This window comes from Oncorhynchus tshawytscha, linkage group LG14, assembly GCF_018296145.1.
Source record: "Oncorhynchus tshawytscha isolate Ot180627B linkage group LG14, Otsh_v2.0, whole genome shotgun sequence".
Classification (NCBI taxonomy): Eukaryota; Metazoa; Chordata; class Actinopteri; order Salmoniformes; family Salmonidae; genus Oncorhynchus; species Oncorhynchus tshawytscha.
Window position 1 is genome coordinate 2791764 of NC_056442.1, and position 20973 is coordinate 2812736.

At 52.2% G+C, this 20973-nt stretch overlaps 1 protein-coding gene across 8 annotated transcripts in view; it reads right to left on the reverse strand.

The window, feature by feature from the left end:
* Positions 1–20973, reverse strand: part of LOC112255123 (guanine nucleotide exchange factor DBS-like) — a 72371-nt gene that overhangs the window by 21975 nt on the left and 29423 nt on the right. For 7 of the 8 annotated variants that reach the window (XM_042296798.1, XM_042296803.1, XM_042296802.1 and 4 more), the window contains 3 exons: positions 17618–17701; positions 14162–14276; positions 7263–7353 (listed from right to left, as the gene is read on the reverse strand). In XM_042296798.1, coding sequence (XP_042152732.1) covers positions 7263–7353; positions 14162–14276; positions 17618–17701 — 290 coding nt within the window. Of the gene's footprint in view, positions 1–7262; positions 7354–7814; positions 8023–14161; positions 14277–17617; positions 17702–20973 lie in introns of those variants that run through there. The other variant, XM_042296804.1, reaches the window with a different exon arrangement.

The following is a 20973-nucleotide window of genomic DNA, read 5'->3' on the forward strand; positions in this document are numbered from 1 at the left end:
ATAACCCAGCCCCTCTACTTCCCCCTGCCTCCCTCCTCTCCGTAGCCCAGCCCCTCTACTTCCCTACTTCCCCCTGCCTCCCTCCTCCCCGTAGCCCAGCCCCTCTACTTCCCCCTGCCTCCCTCCATAGCCCAGCCCCTCTACCCCCCCCGCCTCCCTCCTCCTCTCCATAGCCCAGCCCCTCTACCCCCCGCCTCTCCATAGCCCAGCCCCTACCCCCCGCCTCCCTACTCCTCTCCATAGCCCAGCCCCTCTACTTCCCCCTGCCTCCTCCTCTCCATAACCCAGCCCCTCTACTTCCCCCTGCCTTCCGCCTCCTCCTCTCCATAACCCAGCCCCTCTACTTCCCCCTGCCTCCCCCTCCTCCTCTCCATAACCCAGCCCCTCTACTTCCCCCTGCCTCCCTCCTCCTCCTCTCCATAACCCAGCCCCTCTACTTCCCCCTGCCTCCCCTCCTCCTCTCCATACCCCAGCCCCTCTACTTCCCCCTGACTCCCTCCTCCTCCTCCTGCTCTCCATAACCCAGCCCCTCTACTTCCCCCTGCCTCCCTCCTCTCCGTAGCCCAGCCCCTCTACTTCTCTACTTCCCCCTGCCTCCCTCCTCCTAGCCCAGCCCCTCTACTTCCCCCTGCCTCCCTCCATAGCCCAGCCCCTCTACTTCCCCCGCCTCCCTCCTCCTCTCCATAGCCCCCCGCCTCCTCTCCATAGCCCAGCCCCTCTACTTCCCCCTGCCTCCCTCCTCTCCATAGCCCAGCCCCTCTACTTCCCCCTGCCTCCCTCCTCTCCATAGCCCAGCCCCTCTACTTCCCCCTGCCTCCCTCCTCCTCCTCTCCATAGCCCAGCCCTCTACTTCCCCCTGCCTCCCTCCTCCTCCTCTCCAAAACCCAGCCCCTCTACTTCCCCCTGCCTCCCTCCTCCTCCTCTCCATAACCCAGCCCCTCTACTTCCCCCTGACTCCCTCCTCCTCCTCCTGCTCTCCATAACCCAGCCCCTCTACTTCCCTACTTCCCCCTGCCTCCCTCCTCTCCGTAGCCCAGCCCTCTACTTCCCCGTCTCCCTCCTCCTCCTCTCCATAACCCGGCCCCTCTACTTCCCCCTGCCTCCCTCCCTCCGTAGCCCAGCCCCTCTACTTCCCCTTCCCCCTGCCTCCCTCCTCAGCCCAGCCCCTCTACTTCCCCCTGCCTCCCTCCATAGCCCAGCCCCTCTACCCCCCCGCCTCCCTCCTCCTCTCCATAGCCCAGCCCCTCTACCCCCCGCCTCCTCTCCATAGCCCAGCCCCTCTACCCCCCGCCTCCCTCCTCTCCATAGCCCAGCCCCTCTACTTCCCCCTGCCTCCCTCCTCTCCATAACCCAGCCCCTCTACTTCCCCCTGCCTTCCGCCTCCTCCTCTCCATAACCCAGCCCCTCTACTCCCCCTGCCTCCCTCCTCCTCCTCTCCATAACCCAGCCCCCTACTTCCCCCTGCCTCCCTCCTCCTCCTCTCCATAACCCAGCCCCTCTACTTCCCCCTGCCTCCCTCCTCCTCCTCTCCATACCCCAGCCCCTCTACTTCCCCCTGACTCCCTCCTCCTCCTCCTGCTCTCCTCCACTTCCCCCTGCCTCCCTCCTCTCCGTAGCCCAGCCCCCCCTCTACTTCCCCCTGCCTCCCTCCTCTACGTAGCCCAGCCCCTCTACTTCCCCCTGCCTCCCTCCATAGCCCAGCCCTCTACCCCCCGCCTCCCTCCTCCTCTCCATAGCCCAGCCCCTCTACCCCCCGCCTCCTCTCCATAGCCCAGCCCCTCTACTTCCCCCTGCCTCCCTCCTCTCCATAGCCCAGCCCCTCTACTTCCCCCTGCCTCCCTCCTCTCCATAGCCCAGCCCCTCTACTTCCCCCTGCCTCCCTCCTCCTCCTCTCCATAGCCCAGCCGCTCTACTTCCCCCTGCCTCCCTCCTCCTCCTCTCCAAAACCCAGCCCCTCTACTTCCCCCTGCCTCCCTCCTCCTCCTCTCCATAACCCAGCCCCTCTACTTCCCCCTGACTCCCTCCTCCTCCTCCTGCTCTCCATAACCCAGCCCCTCTACTTCCCTACTTCCCCCTGCCTCCCTCCTCTCCATAGCCCAGCCCCTCTACTTCCCCCTGTCTCCCTCCTCCTCCTCTCCATAACCCAGCCCCTCTACTTCCCCCTGCCTCCCTCCTCCTCCTCTCCATAGCCCAGCCCCTCTACTTCCCCCCCCCTCCCTCCTCCTCTCCATAGCCCAGCCCTCTACCCCCCGCCTCCCTCCTCCTCTCCATAACCCAGCCCCTCTACTTCCCCCTGCCTCCCTCCTCCTCCTCTCCATAACCCAGCCCCTCTACTTCCCCCTGCCCCCTCCTCTCCATAGCCCAGCCCCTCTACTTCCCCCTGCCTCCCTCCTCCTCCTCTCCATAGCCCAGCCGCTCTACTTCCCCCTGCCTCCCTCCTCCTCCTCTCCATAACCCAGCCCCTCTACTTCCCCCTGCCTCCCTCCTCCTCCTCTCCATAACCCAGCCCCTCTACTTCCCCCTGCCTCCCTCCTCCTCCTCTCCATAACCCAGCCCCTCTACTTCCCCCTGCCTCCCTCCTCCTCCTCTCCATAACCCAGCCCTCTACTTCCCCCTGCCTCCCTCCTCCTCCTCTCCATAACCCAGCCCCTCTACTTCCCCCTGCCTCCCTCCTCTCCTCTCCATAACACAGCCCCTCTACTTCCCCTGACTCCCTCCTCCTTCTCCTGCTCTCCATAACCCAGCCCCCTCCACTTCCCCCTGCCTCCCTCCTCTCCGTAGCCCAGCCCCTCTACTTCCCCCTGCCTCCCCCTCCTCCTCTCCATAACCCAGCCCCTCTACTTCCCCCTGCCTCCCTCCTCCCCCTCCATAACCCAGCCTCCCCCTCCTCCTCCTCCATAACCCAGCCCCTCCTTCCCCTGCCCCTCCTCCTCCTCTCCATAACCCAGCCCCTCTACTTCCCCCTGACTCCCTCCTCCTCCTCCTCTCCATAACCCAGCCCCCACTTCCCTACTTCCCCTGCCTCCCCTCTCCGTAGCCCAGCCCCTCTACTTCCCTACTTCCCCGCTGCCTCCCTCCATAGCCCAGCCCCTCTACCCCCGCCTCCCTCCCTCTCCATAGCCCAGCCCCTCCCCCCCGCCTCCTCTCCATAGCCCAGCCCTCTACCCCCCGCCTCCTCTCCATAGCCCAGCCCCTCTACCCCCGCCTCCTCTCCATAGCCCATCCCCTCTACCCCCCACCTCCCTACTCCTCTCCATAGCCCAGCCCCTCTACCCCCTGCCTCCCTCCCTCCATAGCCCAGCCCCCTCCTCCTCCCTCCATAGCCCAGCCCCTCTACCCCCCGCCTCCCTCCTCCTCTCCATAGCCCAGCCCTCTACCCCCTGCCTCCCTCCTCCTCTCCATAGCCCAGCCCCTCCCCCCCGCCCCACCTCCCTCCATAGCCCAGCCCCTCTACCCCCCGCCTCCCTCCTCTCCATAGCCCAGCCCCTCTACCCCCCCGCCTCCCTCCTCTCCATAGCCCAGCCCCTCTACCCCCCCCGCCTCCCTCCTCCCTCCATAGCCCAGCCCCTCTACCCCCTGCTTCAGTACCATGCAGTGCAGTGCCTAGGGGTGAGTAATGACACCAACCCTCTGCTCCTCACACTGCAGGCCCACAAGGACACAGTCACAAATCATACTGGTAATCACAATCACAATCAAAATCACAGACACTGCATGCTTGAGGGTGTGAGTGGGTGAGAATGTATGTGTGTGTGTGCCTTTGCCCTTGGAGCCACCACAGTGATACTGTACTCTACTAATCAGCAGGTTTCCCCAGCCTGTTTACACACTACTATCACTGTAGGGAAATCAATGAACACACCCACACTTAACAGAGGCTTACAGAGGATGACTGTCCTACCTCAGCAATGTTAACAGCTCAACACCAGCCTCCTCCCCTCCCTTGTCACATGGACATATCCAATGGGCTGGAATGGGCCGTTATGGCTGGAACAGTCCATTATTATTGGGGGGCTAACAGGCCCATATAAGGAGAATGATGGAGACATTATGGTTTGCTGATGGGAGATGGGTGAGCTAAAAAGGTTAACATTTGTCAATGTTATATTTATAGAAAAGTAATATTTCTGTTTTGTTTGTCTGTTTCATAACTCTGCATTTATTACCAACAATATGAAGATCACAGATGTAAAGCCTGTATCAAGTTATTGTGATGGTGATTCCTGGAACTCATTGTGGGTGTTTCATGTTCATCACCCTACCCCCTCCCTAGTCAAATCAGCCTACCCCCTCCCTAGTCAAATCAGCCTACCCCCTCACTAGTCAAATCAGCCTACCCCCTCCCATGTCAAATCAGCCCCCCTCACTAGTCAAATCAGCCTTCCCCCTCCCTAGTCAAATCAGCCTTCCCCTCCCTAGTCAAATCAGCCTACCCCCTCCCTAGTCAAATCAGCCTTCCCCCTCCCTAGTCAAATCAGCCTTCCCCCTCCCTAGTCAAATCAGCCTTCCCCTCCCTAGTCAAATCAGCCTTCCCCCTCCCTAGTCAAATCAGCCTTCCCCTCCCTAGTCAAATCAGCCTTCCCCTCCCTAGTCAAATCAGCCTTCCCCCTCCCTAGTCAAATCAGCCTTCCCCCTCCCTAGTCAAATCAGCCTTCCCCCTCCCTAGTCAAATCAGCCTTCCCCCTCCCTAGTCAAATCAGCCTTTTCCCCCAGCCTTCCCCTCCCTAGTCAAATCAGCCTTCCCCCCCCTTCCCCCTCCCTAGTCAAATCAGCCTATCCCTCCCTAGTTCAGCCTACCCCTCCCTAGTCAAATCAGCCTTCCCCTCCCTAGTCAAATCAGCCTATCCCCTCCCTAGTCAAATCAGCCCTCCCTAGTCAAATCAACCCCCTCCCTAGTCAAATCAGCCTACCCCTCCCTAGTCAAATCAGCCTACCCCCTCCCTAGTCAAATCAGCCTACCCCCTCCCTAGTCAAATCAGCCTACCCCTCCCTAGTCAAATCAGCCTATCCCCTCCTAGTCAAATCAGCCTAACCCCTCCCTAGTCAAATCAGCCTACCCCTCCCTAGTCAAATCATACCCCTCCCTAGTCAAATCAGCCTACCCCCTCCCTAGTCAAATCAGCCTATCCCTCCCTAGTCAAATCCCTCCCTAGTCAAATCAGCCTACCCCCTCCCTAGTCAAATCAGCCTATCCCTCCTAGTCAAATTAGCCTATCCCCTCCCTAGTCAAATCAGCCTACCCCTCCCTAGTCAAATCAGCCTACCCCCTCCCTAGTCAAATCAGCCTACCCCCTCCCTAGTCAAATCCCCTCCCTAGTCAAATCAGCCTATCCCCTCCCTAGTCAAATCAGCCCCTCCCTAGTCAAATCAGCCTTCCCCCTCCCTAGTCAAATCAGCCTTCCCCCTCCCTAGTCAAATCAGCCTTCCCCTCCCTAGTCAAATCAGCCTTCCCCCTCCCTAGTCAAATCAGCCTTCCCTCCCTAGTCAAATCAGCCTTCCCCTCCCTAGTCAAATCAGCCTTCCCCCTCCCTAGTCAAATCAGCCTTCCCCCTCCCTAGTCAAATCAGCCTTCCCCCTCCCTAGTCAAATCAGCCTTCCCCCTCCCTAGTCAAATCAGCCTTCCCCTCCCTAGTCAAATCAACCTTCCCCCTCCCTAGTCAAATCAGCCTTCCCCTCCTAGTCAAATCAGCCCCCTCCCTAGTCAAATCAGCCTACCCCCTCCCTAGTCAAATCAGCCTTCCTCCCTAGTCAAATCAGCCTATCCCTCCCTAGTCAAATCAGCCTACCCCTCCCTAGTCAAATCAGCCTACCCCCTCCCTAGTCAAATCAGTACCCCTCCTAGTCAAATCAGCCTAGTCAAATCAGCCTACCCCCTCCCTAGTCAAATCAGCCTACCCCTCCCTAGTCAAATCAGCCTATCCCCTCCTAGTCAAATCAGCCTAACCCCTCCCTAGTCAAATCAGCCTACCCCTCCCTAGTCAAATCAGCCTACCCCTCCCTAGTCAAATCAGCCTATCCCCTCCCTAGTCAAATCAGCCTACCCCCTCCCTAGTCAAATCAGCCTACCCCCTCCCTAGTCAAATCAGCCTACCCCCCCTAGTCAAATCAATCCCTCCCTAGTCAAATTAGCCTATCCCCTCCCTAGTCAAATCAGCCTACCCCCTCCCTAGTCAAATCAGCCTACCCCCTCCCTAGTCAAATCAGCCTACCCCTCCCTAGTCAAATCAGCCTACCCCCTCCCTAGTCAAATCAGCCTATCCCTCCCTAGTCAAATCAGCCCCTCCCTAGTCAAATCAGCCTTCCCCCTCCCTAGTCAAATCAGCCTTCCCCCTCCCTAGTCAAATCAAGTCAAATCAGCCTTCCCCCTCCCTAGTCAAATCAGCCTAGCCCCTCCCTAGTCAAATCAGCCTAGCCCCTCCCTAGTCAAATCAGCCTAGCCCCTCCCTAGTCCAATCAGCCTAGCCCCTTCCTAGTCCAATCAGCCTAGCCCCTTCCTAGTCCAATCAGCCTAGCCCCTTCCTAGTCCAATCAGCCTACCCCCTCCCTAGTCAAATCAGCCTACCCCCTCCCTAGTCAAATCAGCCTACCCCCTCCCTAGTCAAATCAGCCTACCCCCTCCCTAGTCAAATCAGCCTATCCCCTCCCTACTCAAATCACTCTATCCCCTCCCTACTCAAATCACCCTATCCCCTCCCTACTCAAATCACCCTATCCCCTCCCTACTCAAATCACCCTATCCCCTCCCTAGTCAAATCACTCTATCCCCTCCAGCTACAGCCACAGCTGTTGAGCTGTCACAGCCTGTACCACATGCAGAGAGAGAGGACGGACGGACGGACAGGACAGACACAGTCCCCTCCTGCAGGTTGAAGTGAGTGTGATGTTGTATAATCTGAAAGGAGGAGATGCTACAGTCCCCTCCTGCAGGTTGAAGTGAGTGTGATGTTGTATAATCTGAAAGGAGGAGATGCTACAGTCCCCTCCTGCAGGTTGAAGTGAGTGTGATGTTGTATAATCTGAAAGGAGGAGATGCTACAGTCCCCTCCTGCAGAACTAGGCTAGTAGTTACAGTTTCGCCAGACAGCAAGACACCTCACGGAGAAGGCTGCACTGTGCCACTACTCTGATATACAAAGGTTTCCTGTCGCTCAGCACATCTCGAACACCTGTTAAAGTGTATGTCCTAATAGATTACACACACATCCTCAGCATGTGGTGTTAACGAGGTGTGCATACACACACACACACGGTGGGTTACTCACTGCAATGCGTAGCAGGGTCCCCTTGACGGCGGTCCATCTGTCCTGGCGGCGGTCGATGACCAGGATGAAGCCCACTCCAGACGCTGTCACACTGCAGGAGAGCGAGACACAGTCACCACAGCAACATGGATGTGTGTGTGTATGTTACCACGGTTACATGGATGTGTTTGTATTTGTGTATATCCTCCTAATACAGGACCCTTGACTACGCCAAGATCACAGGCTATCCACAGGCAGTGGCATTAGAACGGCCCGCTCAATCACTGTGTGTGTGTGTGTGTGTAGATTGTGTACAAAAATACCAGGAGAGTGTCGCTGGCAGCACACGTTTACATCTCAGTCAATTAGCAGATGCTCTTAACAAGAGTGACAACCACACACACAGAAATGTGAAAGAGTCAATGCTGCTGAGGTGGTCCATATACATCAACACAGCCAGGAGAAAATCCATCATCCATCCATCACCCTGCTGTGCACGCACACACACACACACACACACACACACACACACACACACACACACACACACACACACGGTAGAAAACACACTACCAAAATGTTGCCTCTTCCTCAGGTTAATCCCATTGATGTCACACGACAGGATATGTCTGTTATTCCCAAATGTTATTCCCAAAACCTCCTCAATAGAATGTCATCTCCTTCTCCCATTCCTTTTCTCTGTTATTCCGGTTTTCCCTCTCTGCAGATCCCGTTTGTTATGCACCAGCGTTCTGTTTACAGCTCTGATAGAACGGGAGCCAACCGCCAAGCCCCCCGAGAACAACGCTCCTCTGCCTACCCTCTTCTCTACACCAGCCAATCAACTCAGCCCTGCATCTCCTGCTGCTCCCCGTAGCCTATCACAGAGCAGCATATGGGTGAGGGACAGCGGTGGCGGGAGTGTGTTTGAATGGCTCATAAGCAGAGGGGGGCGGGACATCTGATGGAGAATGAGATGGGATCCACCCCCCTTTATCTGGTAGGTGAGGGAACTGCAAAATTGTCATTAATTCAATTGCCGCCATGACAGTGGTGCGCGCACACACACACACACACACACACACACACACACACACACATACACACCTTTCTTTCCGCTTTAGCTATAGAGCTTCCCCGCCCCTCCCCCTCGTCTCATTGGCTCTATCCCTCTCTCCCCCCCTCCTTTCCTCTCTCTCTCTCCCCCTCTCTGCTCAGCAGCATGTGTGTTGACAGTGAGGAGAGCAGAGGTAAAGGACAAGGAGGAAGCCATAGAGATAAGGAGAGAGAGATTTATAGAAATAAAAGGTAGAGAGATGAACAAAGAGAGAGAGAGGACAGAGAGAAAAAGGAGAGGAGAAAGTGAGAGAAAGAGAGAGCATGCATCTTGAAAAACAGACGGTGATATGATTTTATCCAGTGGTACTAATCAGGACCGTCCATAGTGCTGAACTGGCAGCATGATGGATGTTTCTCTATAGGACACCATGTTAAATACAACACTCTGATTCAGAGATAAACTCATAGTAATTAAACACCCAGGACACCCTGTCTACACCCCCACAATACCCCCTCTTCTCTTTTATATCTCCTCTTCCAGCTCCCTCTTTCTACCCCCTTACAGTCACTCACGCTTTTGGTCTGGCGAGTGCGCTAGAGAGAGAGAGAGAGAGAGAAAGCAAGAGTGAGAGAGAAAGGGAGAGGCACAGAGAAAGAGAAGGAAAGCGAGGGAAGCTAGCTAGAGAGCACAATAGAGAAAGAAACCACCCCCTCTCTCTCCTCTCAATTCAATTCAAGGGGCTTTATTGGCATGGGAAACATATGTTAACATTGCCAAAGCAAGTGAGGTAGATAATATACAACAGTGAAATAAACAATAAAAATGAACAGTAAACATTACACTCACAGAAGTTCCAAAATAATAAAGACATTACAAATGTCATATTATGTCTATATACAGTGTTGTAACGATGTGCAAATAGTTAAAGTACAAAAGAGAAAATAAATAAACATAAATATGAGTTGTATTTACAATGGTGTTTGTTCTTCACTGGTTGACCTTTTCTTGTGGCAACAGCTCACAAATCTTGCTGCTGTGATGGCACACTGTGGTCTGTGGTATTTCACCCAATAGACATGGGAGTTTATCAAAATCGGGTTTGTTTTCAAATTCTTTGTGGATCTGTGTAATCTGAGAGAAATATGTCTCTCTAATATGGTCATACATTGGGCAGGAGGTTAGGAAGTGCAGCTCAGTTTCCACCTCATTTTGTGGGCAGTGTGCACATAGCCTGTCTTCTCATGTCTGCCATGTCTGCCTACGGCGGCCTTTCTCAATAGCAAGGCTATACTCACTGAGTCTGTTCATAGTCAAAGCTTTCCTTACATTTGTGTCAGTCACAGAGGTCAGGTATTCTGCCACTGTGTACTCTCTGTTTAGGGCCAAATAGCATTCTAGTTTTCTCATTTTTTTTGTTAATTCTTTCCAATGTGCCAAGTAATTATCTTTCTGTTTTCTCATGATTTGGTTGGGTCTAATTGTGTTGCTGTCCTGGGGCGTGTTTGTGTTTGTGAACAGATCCCCAGAACCAGCTTGCTTAGGGGACTCTTCTCCAGGTTCCCCTCTCTGTAGGTGATGGATTTGTTATGGAAGGTTTGGGAATCACTTCCTTTTAGGTGGTTGTTGAATTTAACGTCTCTTTTCTGGATTTTGATAATTAGCGGGTATCGGCCTAATTCTGCTCTGCATGCATTATTTGGTGTTGTTGTAATGGATCTCTTCATCGTCTAACGACGAGTATGAAATATCGGACCAATGCGCAGCGTGGGAAGTGTCCATGTTCATTTATTAACTGAACACACAAAACAAAATAACGAAGTGAATGGAAGAAACGAAACAGTTCTGCAAGGTGACGTACACTAAACAGAAAACAACCACCCACAAACAAGAGTGGGAAAACAGGCTACCTAAATATGGTTCTCAATTAGAGACAACGATTGACAGCTGCCTCTGATTGGGAACCATACCAGGCCAAACACATAGAAATACCAAACATAGAACAAAAACATTGAATGCCCACCACAACTCACGCCCTGACCAACCTAAAATAGAAACATACAAAAGGAACTAAGGTCAGGACGTGATAGTTGTACGTTGTACACGGAGGATATTTTTGCAGAATTCTGCATGCAGAGTCTCAATATGGTGTTTGTCCCATTTAGTGAATTCTTGGTTGGTGAGCGGATCCCATACCTCACAACCATAAAGGGCAATTTGTTCTAACTGATTCAAGTATTTTTTAGACAGATCCTAATTGGTATGTCGAATTTTATGTTCCTTTTGATGGCATAGAATGCCCTTGCCTCGTCTCTCAGATCGTTCACAGCTTTGTGGAAGTTACCTGTGGCGCTGATGTTTAGGCCAAGGTTTGTATAGTTTTTTGTGTGCTCTAGGGCAACAGTGTCTAGATGGAATTTGTATTTTTGGAACACCATTATTTTGGTCTTACTGAGATTTACTGTCAGGGCCCAGGTCTGGCTGAATCAGTGCAGAAGATCTAGGTGCTGCTGTAGGCCCTCCTTGGTTTGGGACAGAAGCACCAGATCATCAGCAAACAGTAGACATTTGACTTCATATTCTAGTAGGGTGAGGCCGGGTGCTGCAGACTGTTCTAGTGCCCTCGCCAATTCGTTGATATATATGTTGAAGAGGGTGGGCATTAAGCTGCACCCCTGTCTCCTCCCACGGCCCTGTGGGAAGAAATATGTGTGTTTTTTGTCTATTTTAACCGCACGTTTGTGTACATGGATTTACAATGTTGTATGTTTTTTCCCAAACACCACTTTCCATCAGTTTGTATAGCAGACCCTCATGCCAAAGTGAGTTGAAGGCTTTTTTGAAATCAACAAAGCATGAGAACACTTTGCCTTTGTCATGGTTTGTTTGTTTGTCAATTAGGGTGTGCAGGGTGAATACGTGGTCTGCCGTATGATAATTTGGTAAAAATCCAATTTGACATTTGCTCAGTACATTGTTTTCACTGAGGAAATGTACAAGTCCGCTGTTAATGATAATGCAGAGGATTTTCCCAAGGTTACTATTGACGCATATCCCACGGTAGTTATTGGGGTCAAATTTGTCTCCACTTTTGTGGATTGGGGTGATCAGTCCTTGGTTCCAAATATTGGGGAAGATGCCAGAGCTGAGGATGATGTTAAAATAGTTTTAGTATAGCTAATTGGAATTTGTTGTCTGTATATTTGATCATTTCATTGAGGGTTGGAGAATTTTTATTTTGTCCTGTAGTTCCTTCAAGGTAATTGGAGAATCCATCTCTCTCTCACATCAGAGGTACATGGGGCTGGAGGGCGGCAGTATCCACAGGAGAGTTGTCTGCTTTATGAACACCCTCTGGTCTTAGTAACATGTGAGCTCATGATCACACATATCATCACCCAGTCACACACCACAACTGAATATATACATCTCAGGTAGAACCTCATTCATGCATTTGATACAGATGGGTTCCCCCTGGCTGTAACGAATGGATAGTATATGATACTATATTACTTAGAAATATATGTTTTCTTTCTTGTTTTGTCAATTCAAATTTGTCCGGAATTACATCTTTACAGAACTCCTTTCTATGACAAACTGCTTCCATATAGTAGCTGAGCCCTGGAGTCTTTTAACGAACAGACCCCGTTAGATACACAGGGAGTCTCTTTCATTAACACCGCCACCTCGTGTCCTCCACACCAGTCATGCTCCGTCTCTCCAAGCCCCCCTCCGGCCAACTCCCACAGGAGTCAGGGGTTAAAGGTTTCACCATTAGCTAATGGGGAGGGGAGGATATGGTCCATTTTATTACTTTTTTTTTTGTTATTCAACATTTGATAATATCAGGAATTCCTATTGAGATCGAGAATATTGTGGGATATCTGGACAGAAAGGCAGTTCCTGTATAGAAACAGGACTAGCATAACGTCCAGGACATACATATCATGTACCAGGACATACATATCATATACCAGGACATACGCCTCATGTACCGGGACATACACCCCATGTACCGGGACATACACCCCATGTGCCGGGACATATACCTCATGTACCAGGACATACACCACGTGTACCAGGACATACGCCTCATGTACCGGGACATACACCCCATGTACCGGGACATACACCCCATGTGCCGGGACATATACCTCATGTACCAGGACATACACCTCACGTACCAGGACATGCACCACGTGTACCAGGACATGCACCTCATGTACCAGGACATACACCCCATGTACCAGGACATACACATCATGTACCAGGACATACACCTCATGTACCAGGACATACACCTCATGTACCAGGACATACACCTCATGTACCAGGACATACACCACGTGTACCGGGACATACACCACGTGTACCGGGACATACACCACGTGTACCGGGACATACACCACATGTGCCGGGACATACACCTCATGTGCCGGGACATACACCTCATGTGCCGGGACATACACCTCATGTACCGGGACATACACCTCGTGTACCGGGACATACACCCCGTGTACCGGGACATACGCCACGTGTACCGGGACATACGCCACGTGTACCGGGACATACGCCACGTGTACCGGGACGCCACGTGTACCGGGACATACGCCTCGTGTACCAGGACATACGCCTCGTGTACCAGGACATATACCAGGACATACGCCTCGTGTACCAGGACATACGCCTCGTGTACCAGGACATACGCCTCGTGTACCAGGACATACGCCTCGTGTACCAGGACATACGCCTCGTGTACCAGGACATACGCCTCGTGTACCAGGACATACGCCTCGTGTACCAGGACACGCCTCGTGTACCAGGACATACGCCTCGTGTACCAGGACATACGCCCGTGTACCAGGACACGCCTCGTGTACCAGGACATACGCCTCGTGTACCAGGACATACGCCTCGTGTACCAGGACATACGCCTCGTGTACCAGGACATACGCCTCGTGTACCAGGACATACGCCTCGTGTACCAGGACATACGCCTCGTGTACCAGGACATACGCCCCGTGTACCAGGACATACGCCCGTGCACCAGGACATACGCCCCGTGCACCAGGACATACACCTCACGTACCAGGACATGCACCTCACGTACCAGGACATGCACCTCATACCAGGACATGCACCTCACGTACCAGGACATGCACCTCACGTACCAGGACATGCACCTCACACCAGGACATGCCCCTCACGTACCAGGACATGCACCTCACACCAGGACATGTACCAGGACATGCATACCAGGACATGCACCTCACGTACCAGGACATACACCTCACATACCAGGACATACACCTCACGTACCAGGACATACACCTCACGTACCAGGACACCTCACACCAGGACATGCACCACGTGTACCAGGACATGCACCTCACCAGGACATACACCCCATGTACCAGGGCATACACCTCATGTACCAGGACATACACCTCATGTACCAGGACATACACCTCATGTACCAGGGCATACACCTCATGTACCAGGACATACACCTCATGTACCAGGACATACACCACGTGTACCGGGACATACACCACGTGTACCGGGACATACACCACGTGTACCGGGACATACACCACGTGTACCAGGACATACACCACATGTACCAATTGCAGCAACGTTGATGTGTAATATAGATGCCAACTATAATGGTTAAGATACAGTCCTGCATAAGACATGTTCACTTTGTTGTAGGGAGATTCATTGTTCTGTTCAGACAAAGGAACTGTGAAAATAGTTCTCCACTGACATCTGCTGGTAGGCATTGTTACCACACCACTTCCTCAACTATACAAAGTAATGACAAGCTCAAGCATCAGAGTGTGCAATGCATTGTGTGTGTCACCTGGGCACACTGGTCAGGTAGGTCAGCACGTTGTGGAACTCTTCCTCCTGGAGCTCGCCAAAAGCAGGGAATTCTGGGAACACGATGATGGGACTGCCGTTCTCAGCTCGGCCCCCTGGGAAAGAAATGGGGACATTTGATTGATTAATTGATTAAATTTGTTCAACAAGGAAATAATTTTGCCCTCAACTAGAAAGCACGTACAACCCCCCATATCCCCCTTTCAGACCCCCACAGAATAGACATAGTGACAAGCTTTGGAATCCTTTTATTTCATGTGTTTTAAAACGTTCATGTACATCATATTCATAATGTCCATTACTCTTCTGATAGATATAGCTCCCCCCCCAGTGGAATGAACACACAGAGCAGCGGTTCCAGCCTCTCCTTGGGGACCCCCAGCTCCATGTATTTGAACTATTCCACAGTTAGCACACCGGATTCAACTTGTCAGCTAATCATCAAGCCCTTTGTGAAACGTCTGGGGGTCCCGATGAGAGGTTTTGAGAACCATTGACCCAGAGGAATCATGTGACGGTCTGAGTGGGGGAGGGGAAGATTAGAGGATGAGATATAGGATCTGTCTTCTCTCACAAAGCCTGGTGTTACTGCGGCTCTGCAGGCTGCAATAATAGTCTTTTCTATTTTTATTCTTCCTTTTTAACTCTGCGTTGTCGGGAAAGGACTCGCGAGAAAGCGTTTCACGGCAAAGCCTACACCCGTTGTATTCGGCGCCTGTGACAATTCAAATTTGACTTGATTTAGTGCTAGAGGAGGGTACAGGGAATGAGAAATTAACAGGTGTGAGTAGAGACAAAGAGACAGGCGGTCTGTGTGAATCTCTGCACCAGCCGTGCCACTAGAGCAGAACCAAAGCACTGTGCCCTGATCCATCTGGTACCAGACGACTAGAGCAGAACCAGAGCACTGTGCCCTGATCCATCTGGTACCAGCCGTGTCACAGAGCAGAACCAGAGCACTGTGCCCTGATCCATCTGGTACCAACTGTGTCACTAGAGCAGAACCAGAGCACTGTGCCCTGATCCATCTGGTACCAACCGTGTCACTAGAGCAGAACCAGAGCACTGTGCCCTGATCCATCTGGTACCAGCCGTGTCACTAGAGCAGAACCAGAGCACTGTGCCTTGATCCATCTGGTACCAGACAACTAGAGCAGAACCAGAGCACTGTGCCCTGATCCATCTGGTACCAGACAACTAGAGCAGAACCAGAGCACTGTGCCCTGATCCATCTGGTACCAGGCGACTAGAGCAGAACCAGAGCACTGTGCCCTGATCCATCTGGTTCCAGCCGTGCCACTAGAGCAGAACCAGAGCACTGTGCCCTGATCCATCTGGTACCAACCGTGTCACTAGAGCAGAACCAGAGCACTGTGCCCTGATCCATCTGGTACCAACCGTGTCACTAGAGCAGAACCAGAGCACTGTGCCCTGATCCATCTGGTACCAGCCGTGTCACTAGAGCAGTACCAGAGCACTGTGCCCTGATCCATCTGGTACCAGCCGTGTCACTAGAGCAGAACCAGAGCACTGTGCCTTGATCCATCTGGTACCAGCCGTGTCACTAGAGAAGAACCAGAGCACTGTGCCCTGATCCATCTGGTACCAGACGACTAGAGCAGAACCAAAGCACTGTGCCCTGATCCATCTGGTACCAGACCGCTAGAGCAGAAGCGGAGCATTGTGCCCTGATCCATCTGGTACCAGACCGCTAGAGCAGAAGCGGAGCATTGTGCCCTGATCCATCTGGTACCAGACCGCTAGAGCAGAAGCGGAGCATTGTGCCCTGATCCATCTGGCACCATGTGTGTATGTGTGTCAGGCAGACACCTGCCTGAGTAGGCGACTAGAGGAGGACCAGAGGTTAATGATTACAACACAAAACAAGGCCTGGAGACACAGACAACCTCCAGGGGAGAGGACATACAGAGAGAACCTGGAAGGAACAGGAACACAGCAGGAGTCTTGAATGACACAGCTAAAACAGTATCGCTGCGTCACACTCTCACCCGCTGGGCTTGGAGTCATTCTAGTGGCGTACCAAGGCTGTAGCGTAGAAGTATGAATTACAACTAGACCAAGGGTCATCTTCATCAGACTTAGCTGTGTGCTCATGTGACTCCTCATCAGAGGGTGGGCAGCTGTCATGCACACACACACACACACACACACACACACACACACACACACACACACACACACACACACACACACACACACACACACACACACCACCCCTGGCAACCACAGAGTTATTAAACACACTGACAGAGAGATGTGAAGACAAACAGACTCTACACAGACTGTATGCAACCTAAGAACAGGTTCCCGGGCAAGACATGTAACAGCAACCATAAAACAGTTAGGAACTGAACCTCGTGAAATTCAGTTAGGAACTGAACCTCGTGAAATTCAGTTAGGAACTGAACCTCGTGAAATTCAGTTAGGAACTGAACCTCGTGAAATTCAGTTAGGAACTGAACCTCGTGAAATTCAGTTAGGAACTGAACCTCGTGAAATTCAGTTAGGAACTGAACCTCGTGAAATTCAGTTAGGAACTGAACCTCGTGAAATTCAGTTAGGAACTGAACCTCGTGAAATTCAGTTAGGAACTGAACCTCGTGAAATTCAGTTAGGAACTGAACCTCGTGAAATTCATTTAGGAACTGAACCTCGTGAAATTCATTTAGAGACACACACACACACACTCTCGCTCTCAATGGGTGGAGTGTTAAATTCAGTCACACACTCAGCAGCCAATCACAGCAGCACATAGAGCCACACACACTTGGCTCTTCTAACTGTTGCCGGGCCAGGTTGCCAAGTGGATCGCAGTGTCGATTAATTATTCACGGGCCGTCTATGTGCCGTTATTATCCGTGGTAACCCAATGTAGGGCTCTATCTGGTTTGGCATCGCCGTAGTAACGGAACAAACTGAGTTGGCCCAACTCTTTGGAAATAAGGGTCTGGTGTGGAACGGTTTTCCTCAGTTTTCCCCCAAAGGTCGGGTCATTGCAAAAGTCTTAGTTTAGTTAAGTCATTTAGTTAAGTCATACAACAGAAATCAGTTTGAACAACACTGCTGTACTCTATCTGGTAGCCAGAGTGCTATTCCTGTACTTTTATAAATAGGAAAATGCTGACGGATTATGTTTTGATGTTTAGGCCAGCTACTTCTCTCAGCTACTTCACTCAGCTACTTCTCTCATACAGTGTGATATGATTGCTGCTCCATCAGTGGCTGTGTCAGCTTTGGGGATGGTTCACTGTTATTAGCTTCTGCCATATTGCTTAAGCTTTTTCCATCTGTGAAGGGAGATCTTCAAGGGCCTTGGCATAGCGTTGGGATTGGCTCACTCGGATGTTTGGGATTGAACCACTATGAGAGGTAACTATGAAAGAGGGAGTGATGGAGGGAAAAGAAAAAGACTGACCTGAGAGGAAAGCAAACCGTTTCCTGAGGTCAGGATCGATGTCTGCAGCAAACAGACGATCACTCTCCTGCTGCATGATGTCATCTGGAAGATAAGAGACAAAAAAAACATCAACTACAGTTACAGTAACAGTATTTACAACAATAGATGACAGATACAGTAACAGTATTTACAACAATAGATGACAGATACAGTAACATACAGTATTTACAACAATATATGACAGATACAGTAACAGTATTTACATTAATAGATGACAGTTACAGTAACATACAGTATTTACAACAATATATGACAGATACAGTAACAGTATTTACATTAGTAGATGACAGTTACAGTAACATACAGTATTTACAACAATATATGACAGATACAGTAACAGTATTTACATTAGTAGATGACAGTTACAGTTACATACAGTATTTACAACAATAGATGACAGTTACAATAACACAGTATTTACAACAATAGATGACAGTTACATACAGTATTAACATTAATAAAGCATAGTATTAGTCACACAGACACCTGGAATGACATGACAGAGAGAGGAGCAGAGGAACCACTGACCCACTTCTCAAGGAGAAGTCCCCCCAAATCCCCCCTTTTCTCCAACTTTCAGTCCCAGTCTCAGTGAGGAAGAGAGAGGGGGAGAGGAGGAGGGACCCACTGACCCACTTCAAGGAGAAGTCCAAAACAGATTATTATAATCCACTGTGCATGGAGAGGGGAGGAGGAGAGAGGGGAGGAGGGGAGAGGCTGAGGGGAGGAGGAGAGAGGGGAGCAAATACTAATCCCTCTTCTCAGCCTCTCTCCTCCTCCCCTCAGCCTCTCCCCCTTTCCTCCCCCAGCCTCTCTCCTCCTCCCCTCTTTCCTCCCCCAGCCTCTCTCCTCCTCTCAGCCTCTCCCCTCCTCCCCTCTCTCAGCCTCTCCCCTCTCTCAGCCTCTCTCCTCTCTCAGCCTCTCTCCTCTCTCAGCCTCTCTCCTCCTCCCCTCTCTCGCTTCCTCACTGAGACTGGGACTGAAAGTTGGAGAAAAGGGGGATTTGGGGGACTTCTCCTTGAGAAGTGGGTCAGTGGTTCCTCTGCTCCTCTCTCTGTCATGTCATTCCAGGTGTCTGTGTGACTAATACTATGCTCTATTAATGTAAATTGTCCGTCCGTCCGTCCGTCTTTCCGTCTTTCCGTCCATCCGTCTTTCCGTCCGTCCGTCCGTCCGTCTGTGAGTGAGTGAGTGAGTGAGTGAGTGAGTGAAAGGCTAGTGGAAAGAGGAGGGTTGTTTGGGGGGTATGGTAGTGGTCCTGTGAATTGACAATGCTGTGTGTGTGTGTGTGTGTGAGATGCGGTGTGTTCGCTGGCAGTAGGGGAGTGTACTGGTGAGGGTGGTAGTGTACGGTGAGAGGTGAGGGTGGTTGCAGGGGGTAGTGTACGGTGAGAGGTGAGGGTGGTTGCAGGGGGTAGTGTACGGTGAGAGGTGAGGGGGTTGCAGGGGGTAGTGTACGGTGAGGGGGTTGCAGGGGGTAGTGTACGGTGAGAGGGGTTGCAGGGGGTAGTGTACGGTGAGGGTGGTTGCAGGGGGTAGTGTACGGTGAGAGTGGTTGCAGGGGGTAGTGTACGGTGGGGGTTGCAGGGGTAGTGTACGGTGAGGGGGGTTGCAGGGGGTAGTGTACGGTGAGGGGGTTGCAGGGGGTAGTGTCCGGTGAGAGGGGTTGCAGGGGGTAGTGTACGGTGAGGGTGGTTGCAGGGGGTAGTGTACGGTGAGGGGGTTGCAGGGGGTAGTGTACGGTGAGGGGGGTTGCAGGGGGGTAGTGTACGGTGAGAGGGGTTGCAGGGGGTAGTGCGGTGAGAGGGGTTGCAGGGGGTAGTGTACGGTGAGGGTGGTTGCAGGGGGTAGTGACGGTGAGGGGGGTTGCAGGGGGTAGTGTACGGTGAGGGTGGTTGCAGGGGGTAGTGTACGGTGAGAGGGGTTGCAGGGGGTAGTGTACGGTGAGGGTGGTTGCAGGGGGTAGTGCGGTGAGGGTGGTTGCAGGGGGTAGTGTGACGGTGAGGGTGGTTGCAGGGGGTAGTGTACGGTGAGAGTGGTTGCAGGGGGTAGTGTACGGTGAGAGGTGAGAGTGGTTGCAGGGGGTAGTGTACGGTGAGAGGTGAGGGTGGTTGCAGGGGGTAGTGTACGGTGAGAGGTGAGAGTGGTTGCAGGGGGTAGTGTACGGTAAGAGTGGTTGCAGGGGGTAGTGTACGGTGAGAGGTGAGAGTGGTTGCAGGGGGTAGTGTACGGTGAGAGGTGAGAGTGGTTGCAGGGGGTAGTGTACGGTGAGAGGTGAGGGTGGTTGCAGGGGGTAGTGTACGGTGAGAGGTGAGGGTGGTTGCAGGGGGTAGTGTACGGTGAGAGGTGAGGGTGGTTGCAGGGGGTAGTGTACGGTGAGAGGTGACAGTCTTGTCTCGTCGCTGAAACTCCTGTACGGACTCGGGAGAGGCGAAGGTCGAGAGCCAATGCGTCCTCCGAAACACGACCCAACCAAGGTGCACTGCTTCTTGACACAATGCATATCCAACCCGGAAGTCAGCCGTACACCTGGCGACCTGGTCAGCGTGCACTGCGCCCGGCCCGCCACAGGAATCTCTAGTGCAAGATGAGACAAGGATGCCCCTGCCGGCCAAACCCTCCCTAACCCTGACGACGCTGGGCCATTTGTGCGCCGCCCCATCGGCCTCCCAGTCGCGGCCGGCTGCGACAGAGCCTGGGCTCGAACCCAGAATCTCTGGTGGCACAGCTAGCACTGCGATGCAGTGCATTAGACCACTGTGCCACCCGGGAGAACCTTTTTTTGCTTTCTTGAGTAAGGCAGCTCCAAAATGCATGTGTTTCAGCCTAGCTCAGTGCTTTCTGTGGTGGTGGGGCAGCCAGCGTAGGTGGTTGGTTGTTGGTAGTTGCGCCGTGATTGGCTCAGTGTTCTGTCACTCATGGGAACACTGCGTCACCACAAAATCTACAGGTAGAGCTCAAAAATTCAAGCCCCTGGGGTGATGCCATAGAGTTACATTAGAAGTGCCCATCCAAGAAGGCTCAAGGTCAAAAGCCACAGATAAAATGACGTCAAATCCCCTTATATCTACCGTAGTTTTGATTGGACTGATCATATCAGCATCATACTTTCAAAATCTTAGCTAGCAGTCATCATCATGAATCAACAAAGTTTATTTATAAAGCCCTTTTCACATCAGCCGATGTCACAAAGTGCTGTACAGCCTAAAACTCCAAACAGCAAGCAATGCAGATGTAGAAGCACGGTGGCTAGGAAAAACTCCCCAGAAAGGCCAGATCCTAGGAAGATACCTAGAGAGAAACTAGGCTCTGAG